Genomic DNA, 8,202 nt, shown 5'->3' with positions numbered 1-8,202 from the left:
AGCAAAAGAAATTACCATCAGAGTGAACAGGCAGCCTACAGAATGGGAGAAAATTTTTACAATCTACCCACTGACAAAGGACTTATACCCAGAATCTACAAAGAACTTAAACAAATTTACAAGAAAAAAACCCCATCAAAAGTAGGCAAAGGATATGCACAGACAGTTCTCAAAAGAAACCATTTATGCAGCCAACAGACACATGAAAAAATGCTCATCATCACTGGTCATCAGAGAAATGCAAATCAAAACCACAATGAGATACTATCTCACACCAGTTAGAATGGCGATCATTAAAAAGTCAAGAAACAAAAGATGCTGGCTGGAGAGGAGGTGGAGAAATGGGAATGCTTTTACACTGTTGATGAGCATGTAAGTTAGTTCAACCATTGTGGAAAACAGTGTGGCAGTTCCTCAAGGATCTAGAACTAGACATTCCATTTGACCCAGCGACCCCTTTACTGGGTATATACCCAGAGGATTATAAATTATGCTACTATAAAGACACATGCATACATACGTTTGTTGTGGCACTACTCATAATAGCAAAGACTTGGAACCAACCCAAATGTCCATCAGTGATAGACTGGATTAAGAAAATGTGGCATATATACATCATGGAATACTATGCAGCCATAAAGAAAGAATGAATTCATGTCCTTTGCAGGGACGTGGATGAAGCTGGAAACCATCATTCTCAGCAAACTATCACAAGGACAGAAAACTAAACACTGCATGCTCTCACTCACAGGTGGGAATTGAACAATGAGAACACTTGGACACAGGGTTGGGAAAATCACACACCGGGGCCTGTCGGAGGGTGAGGGTCTGGGGGAGGGATAGCATTAGGAGAAATACCTAATGTAAATGATGAGTTGATGGGTGCAGCAAACCAACATGGCACATGTATACCTATGTAATAAACATGCACGTTCTGCATATGTACCCTAGAACTTATAATAAAAAAAGAAACATCTATTAAACAATTTTCATTAAAGCCTTAAAATCAAATCTTGACCCTAGGTATTCAAAAGAAAGTCAGAAGTTAAATCAATTAAAAATTATCAGTTGTATGTCATAGAGCAAATTAGAACAGGTGCAAAATTAATATCTTTGTATTATTAATTACCTAGGTATTGTATTCTAACTTGCTTTGCATCATTTTCATACTGTTATTTTTCCATGTACTTTCATGTACTTTTACATATCAATATTCATTAATGTAAAAAGTGCAAAAGAAAAAAAAATTTATTGATGCAAACAATGTTGACTGAAAGCTAGAGACAAAAGAGTACATTTAAACAAAGTTCAAAAATAGATTAAACTAACTCTAGGTGCACATACTGTGTTTTTCCATTTACATAACATCCAAAAGCAGGTAAAACTAATTTTTAGTGACAGAAGTACAGATACTGGTTATTTATGAAGGGTAAAGGGCATGGTGGCTGGAAGAGACCTAGGGGAATTTTAAACTGTTGGTAATATTTTGTTTCTTAATTTGGGTCTTTGTGAAAATCCTTTAAGCTGTAACTTGCAATGTGTGTATGTCATAGCTCCATAAAGATTTTATTTAAAATACTCATGAAGTTAGTTTAAATGAAAAATAACTATGAAACAAAAACTATTAAAATATATTTTTAGAAAAGTACTCAGAATTAAATTTTTTTCCATTTAAAATAGTAAAATTAATTTGTTTCTTCATTTCAAGAAATAGAATATTCTAGCATGTTTGCTTTAGATTATTCTAGCATGTTTGCTTTAGATTACTTAGTTTCAAATCAAATATTTTAAAAGTTTTTGTTTAATACCTAAAAATATTTTGTTATTTTGCTTTCACAAGTTATAACATTTCTAATACCATAGGGATTTAAATAAACAGAATATGTATTTGCACATCTGTGTCCCAGCATTAGGAAAACATTTGGCTAAAATTTAATCATTACAGCAAGCCTTATTCTATTCTATTTCTATAATAATTTTTTCAGTATTTGACATATACCAGGTTGTCATGCTGTGTATGTTCAACTTAATGTTTACAACAACCTCTGAAGTAGAAAGGAGGTATTTCTGCTGCAAACGTGAAATAACCTAGCCAAGTTCACATAGTGACAAGGCAAAACTTTTAATATGCATCCTCTAAATATTCCAAGATTGTGTCCATTCTGCCTCAGACTTGGAAATGCTTTTCAGAGATATTGTCTCTGAAATTTAACATATGTCAAAATAGACATGAAATTAATGCTCTAGGCCGGGCGCGGTGGCTCAAGCCTGTAATCCCAGCACTTTGGGAGGCCGAGATGGGCGGATCACGAGGTCAGGAGATCGAGACCATCCTGGCTAACCCGGTGAAACCTCGTCTCTACTAAAAAAATACAAAAAACTAGCCGGGCGAGATGGCGAGCGCCTGTAGTCCCAGCTACTCGGCAGGCTGAGGCAGGAGAATGGCGTAAACCCGGGAGGCGGAGCTTGCAGTGAGCTGAGATCCGGCTACTGCACTCCTGCCTGGGCCACAGAGCCAGACTCTGTCTCAAAAAAAAAAAAAAGAAAAAAAAAGAAAAGAAATTAATGCTCTAAGAATTGAGTGCTGGAATGCAGAGTATGTAGATACATTAATGATGCAAAATAATCCTGATAATACTGATACAAACTAATAAACTGATTATGCCATCCCTTATTTAAAATTATCTGGTGGCTTCCTTTCCGTAGCTACTTTGCTCTGCCCAACTTTGTAGTTTTGTATTTCCTGTGCCTAAAAGATCCTGCTTTCTTTACTTACCTATTACTTGCTTTCCAACACTAAGGTTTAACATCAGGTCTTTTCAAGATCATTAGTTGTTTGTTATCCAGCCCAGTCTTTCCTGATCTAGCTGTCTCTCTTCTGTGGTTCCATAATACTTAATAAATCTATTTATAATTTTACTTATCTTCACACACTAACTCTTTCTTTTGAGACAGTTTTGCTCTTGTCACCCAGGCTGGAGTACAGTGGCGCAATCTTGGCTCACTGCAATCTCTGCTTCCTGTGTTCAAGTGATTCTCCTGCCTCAGCCTCCTGAGTAGCTGGGATTACAGGCACCCGCCACCATGCCTGGCTAATTTTTATATTTTTAGTAGAGATGGGGTTTCACCATATGGGCCAGGCTGGTCTTGAACTCCTGACCTTAGGTGATCCACCTGCTTCGGCCTCCCAAAATGCTGGGATTACAGGTGTGAGCCACTGCTCTGGGCCTAACACTACTAGTCTGAAGCAGAAGGCCTTGATTTTATTTTCTTGGTACCGAACACGTAAATGACAAATTTATGAATGTAAGGCTGGAAAGTAGAAATTAGAATCAGTTCAAGTAAGTTCTTGAGTATGAGACTCAAGAATGTTTGCACTTTAGTTTGCTATATACTAATTAGCCACTAAAGGTTTTTGAGGATAATAAAACATTATATATACTATAGAATATTTTAAAAGGGGAAATATGAATATGGGGAAAACTGGCCAAGAAACTGTTGAAATAGTCTAATTGGTTAGTGATACAGTTTTGAGCTGAGGTGATGACACTTACAAAGGAAAAAATAGAGATGATGAACTGATTGACTTGGCAACTGGTTGGGTGCAGGTTAAAGAAGAAAATGGAATATACAGTTAGGGAAGGCCAATGGTACAGGAGAAGGAAAGACAGATTTGCAAAACAATTTTCAGTCTCAGAGATAATACCTGCCATTTTTGTTTTCAGTGAATTACTTCAAATAATCTTGGGTAAACTGTTCTGTTGCAGTCACATAGGATATAAAGTAACCTATAGGTTAATAAAGTATGATACTGGCCGGACGCAGTGGCTCACACCTGTAATCCCAGCACTTTGGGAGGCCAAGGCGGGCAGATCACTTGAGGACAGGATTTTGAGACCAGCCTGGCCAACATGATGAAACCGCGTCTGTACTAAAACTACAAATACCAGCTGGGCGTGGTGGCACGCACCTGTAGTCCCAGCTACTCGGGAGGCTGACGCATGAGAATCGCTGGAACCTGGGAAGCGGAGGTTGCAGTGAGTTGAGATTGCATCATTGCACTCCAGCCTGGGTGACAGAGTGAGACTCTGTCTCAAATAAATAAATAAATAAATAAATAAATAAATAAATAAATAAATAAAGTATGATATTAGATACACTCTTCAAGTCAATACAGAAGAGCTATAACAGTAGTCATGGGCTAATCTGTGTGTTCCTCTACCTTTAATTATGAAATCATTTTTCAGTTAAACTTCCATAAAGTTTATATAAACATCAAAGCATTCTTATGCTTAAGAACTTGCTGACAACTCTAATTCTTATCAAATCAGTAGATTTTCTAGTGGTATCTGGTAGGTGGTCAAGCTGTTTGCATATAAAATCCAACCCTTTCCCCCACGCCCAAATCCCAGCTTTGCTTTTGAAGCAAATTTTTGACAGAAGAAGCTGTAGCCCTTTGCCACTGCCTTCATTCTTCACTCCATTATTTTCTTTTGGAGATTCTGGTGGAAAAGGATTGAAACTAATCTCACTTATTTATACTTAGTTAAACATAATTCCCTTTCTACCAACTCTTCTAACTATGCTCATAAAATTTCAGAGAAATAAAAAGTAGCTCCTGGTAAAGAATTGGTTAAACACGTTTCAAGGTGTTAGAATGCATTTGGAAACTAAAAATTATCTTTTATTTAGTATGATCCAGAGCTATCATCTCGACAATTTGGAGTTGAACTGTCCCGTTTGACCAGCGAAGACCGAACTGTTCCTTTAGTGGTGGAAAAGCTCATAAACTACATTGAAATGCATGGACTGTATACAGAAGGTATTTATCGAAAGTCTGGTTCGACTAATAAAATCAAGGAGCTTCGACAGGGTCTAGATACAGGTAAGATAGTGCCCTCTATATCATAATGAAATACTTTATTTAAATAGGTCGTTTCATGCTCTTCAAGTTTTCATTACATGTCAATCCTTTCCTTAGCAGCCGGAAGAATGCGTTCTTTTCTGTGGCGCTTTGTTATCATTTTTTGGTTTTCTAAAGAGTCTTTGGTTTCATTTGGTCAATTCAGCAGACATATATTGAGCATATAATTTGTACTTGGGACAGATGTCTTTTAATTTTTGTAATAATTCAGTAAGATTGTGATACCTCTGACAAGAAAACTAAGGTACAGGGAAATTAAATAATGAGCTGCTGCTGATGATGCAAGGTGCTGTACTAATGTTTTTATAATATTCACAACAATCCTATGAATTAGGGATATTGTTATCCCCATTTACAGAAAAAGGAACTGAGACTTACAGAGGATCTTGCCCAAAGACTCATCACCAATAAGTGACCAAATTGGAGTTAACCCCAGATCTTCTGAATTCATAATGTTTCCCCTTTCTCTTTATGATTCTGACTCCAAGGGGTACTCTTTCCTGAGTATCATCTTGCCTGCCTACATTGATGACAGTTACTCAAACTGATAGTGAGTTGAGCATGTATCTTTGTAGAGCTGTAGTTTTAGTACTGGAATTCATGCTGGGGATTGACTTTAGTTTCATTCTCAATTTCTACACTTTATCACTGTTGGGAAGGAATAGATCTTTTTGAACCAAACAGAGTACAAAGTGTGTCCTTGTGTGGCCAAGAACCTGTGTACAGTGCTGTTTCTTATGAACAAATCAATGAGAAATGAGTATGAAAATAATAACAATGTCTGGTAAGACTCCGTCTTACCAGTTTCATCTACAAGAAAGTTCCATCTGCAAGAGACTTGGTCTACTTTAGTTTACAGGCAGTTACTGACTTTGTCTCTGATACCTTGAAATAGCACAAGTGAAAATCAGTCATCCCAAATCTTCACAGTCATCTAATCTGCATAACCTTAGGGAGTTTATAAGTGAAATGGGTAAACGTGTTTTCTTTACATTTTCTAAGCTCAATTATCACTGTCCTTTTATCTCTAAGAATTACTTAAAATCAGCCTTACTTTCAGAAAATGTCCTGTATGCGTTTTTTCATTTGTCATGTAAAACATTGCTACTCAAAGTGTGGTCTGAGGACAAAGCCATAGCAAGAGAAATATGGAAATTGAGAGCAAGCATGTAGAGACGTTTATAGCAGTTTAACAATACTTCAGCATCAAAATATTTTATTTATTTATTTATTTAGAGACAGTTGCTCTGTTGCCCAGGCTGTAGTACAATGGTGCAACCTTGGCTCACTGCAACCTCTGTCTCCCGGGTTCAGGCAATTCTGCCTCAGCCTCCCAAGTAGCTGGGATTACAGGCGTGTGCCACCACACCCAGCTAATTTTTATATTTTTAGTAGAGACAGCTTTCACCATGTTGGCCAGGCTGCTTTCTGTCTCCTGACCTCAAGTGATCTGCCCATCTCAGCCTCCCAAAGTGCTGGAATTACAGGCATGAGCCACCGTGCCTGGCCATGATCTTTTATTTTACACACTTCACTCCACAACAGATTTAGAAAACAAATCAACAAGACGTATTCTTTCACCACAGTTAGAAGCACAGTTCCAAAGCATGGAATTACATTGTGGAAAATAGGTTAGTCAGTTTGATTAAGAAACATGAAGCCGGCCAGGCATGGTGGCTCACGCCTGTAATCCCTCCACTTTGGGAGGCCGAGGCAGGTGGATCACCTGAGGTTGGGAATTTGAGACCAGCCTGACCAACGTGGAGAAACCCCAGCTCTACTAAAAATACAAAATTAGCCAGGCGTGGCAGCACATGCCTGTAATCCCAACTACTCGGGAGGCTGAGGCAGGAGAATCACTTGAACTTGGGAGGCAGAGGTGGTGAGCCAAGATCACAACATTGCACTCCAGCCTGGACAACAAGAGCGAAACTCCATCTCAAAAAAAAAAGAAACATGAAGCCTTCCTTTAATGATGATAGTTTGTAAAGTGAATTATTTGAATCTCTTTGCATGTTTTGGCTTTGTTAATCTAACTCTTGTCTCTAAATAGATGCTGAGAATGTAAATCTAGATGACTATAACATACACGTCATTGCAAGTGTATTCAAACAATGGCTTCGAGATTTGCCCAATCCTCTCATGACCTTTGAACTCTATGAGGAATTTCTTCGAGCTATGGGTAAGCATAGGCTTCCTGGGTTAGAGAGAAGGCCTGTAGTTGGGAAAGAAATGCCACCTTCAAGCCGTCCTCTAGTGGTTTAATTATTATAGATCTAAAGGTAAACTTTTGACAGTGAATACAAAACTGCCAGTATACTGTCACCTATTCATATGTTGACTTTTTAGAGACTCATCAAAATGTTAGTGTCCTAAAAATGTTCTGAGTGAGCCACTTGGTTGCTTCTTACAAAGAAATTGAAAGACTGGGGTTATAAAACAGATTAAAATATTAAAAATAAGAGTTTTAAGATTAGGCTTATGTTCATTTAAATTGGAAATCTAGGCAAGAACTATGTGTAAAGCTGGCTGTTTTATGCCAAGCCTAACAGGTTTCAGAGTGTAGTTTCTCAGTGCTATAGGTGCATAGGATATTGATAAAGGCCTTTCTAGAGGTATTTAGGCCCTGAGGATTCATAAATTATGTTGAATTTAATGAGAAATCAATCTGCTACACAATGACTGAAAAACTAGAACATCTCTTTCCCCTTGCTGTTATTAAGGATTACTGTGATACAGGTTCAAACTAAGGAGACTGTTTATGAATACAGAACTCAAGCTAAAGGAGTTAAATAGTTAGTTTGAGTTGCTCTTCTCCAGCCTTACAGGTACAACTACTCCTGAAACTGTATAGCCAGCCTCCTTTGCTTCATAGTGTCTGGGAGGAAGATACACTGTATAAGAGGGGATATTTAGTCTTAGTTTCTGCTCTTAATGTTTTTAGGCCTTCAGGAGAGGAAGGAGACAATCCGTGGTGTATACTCTGTGATTGATCAACTCTCCCGAACTCATCTCAATACACTGGAACGCCTCATCTTTCATCTAGTCAGGTAACTTTAAGAAGCAAGGAAACGATTTTTAATAGTTTCTCTTGGATTATTTTACATAGATAAGGAATTTCTCCTTTGGAAAACTGACAAGTATTTATATTTTTTCTTCTATTTATAAAGTCAGTGTCTCAAACAGGTGGTTAGGATACCTTGGAGCAGAAATCTTCAGCTGAGCTGGAATGCATGGCAGTTGCTTTTCTGCCCTTGTCTGAACCATGTAGCAGCTTC

General features: G+C 37.8%; 1 protein-coding gene across 1 annotated transcript in view; it reads left to right on the top strand.

The window, feature by feature from the left end:
• Positions 1–8,202, top strand: part of MYO9A (myosin IXA) — a 253,788-nt gene that overhangs the window by 220,731 nt on the left and 24,855 nt on the right. Inside the window, exons 35-37 of the mRNA XM_011978611.1 lie at positions 4,693–4,885; positions 6,978–7,106; positions 7,869–7,974. Coding sequence (XP_011834001.1) covers positions 4,693–4,885; positions 6,978–7,106; positions 7,869–7,974 — 428 coding nt within the window. The remainder of the gene's footprint in view (positions 1–4,692; positions 4,886–6,977; positions 7,107–7,868; positions 7,975–8,202) is intronic.

This window comes from Mandrillus leucophaeus, unplaced genomic scaffold (assembly GCF_000951045.1).
Source record: "Mandrillus leucophaeus isolate KB7577 unplaced genomic scaffold, Mleu.le_1.0 Scaffold197, whole genome shotgun sequence".
Taxonomy (NCBI): domain Eukaryota; kingdom Metazoa; phylum Chordata; class Mammalia; order Primates; family Cercopithecidae; genus Mandrillus; species Mandrillus leucophaeus.
This window is presented reverse-complemented; position numbering and strand designations above follow the sequence as displayed.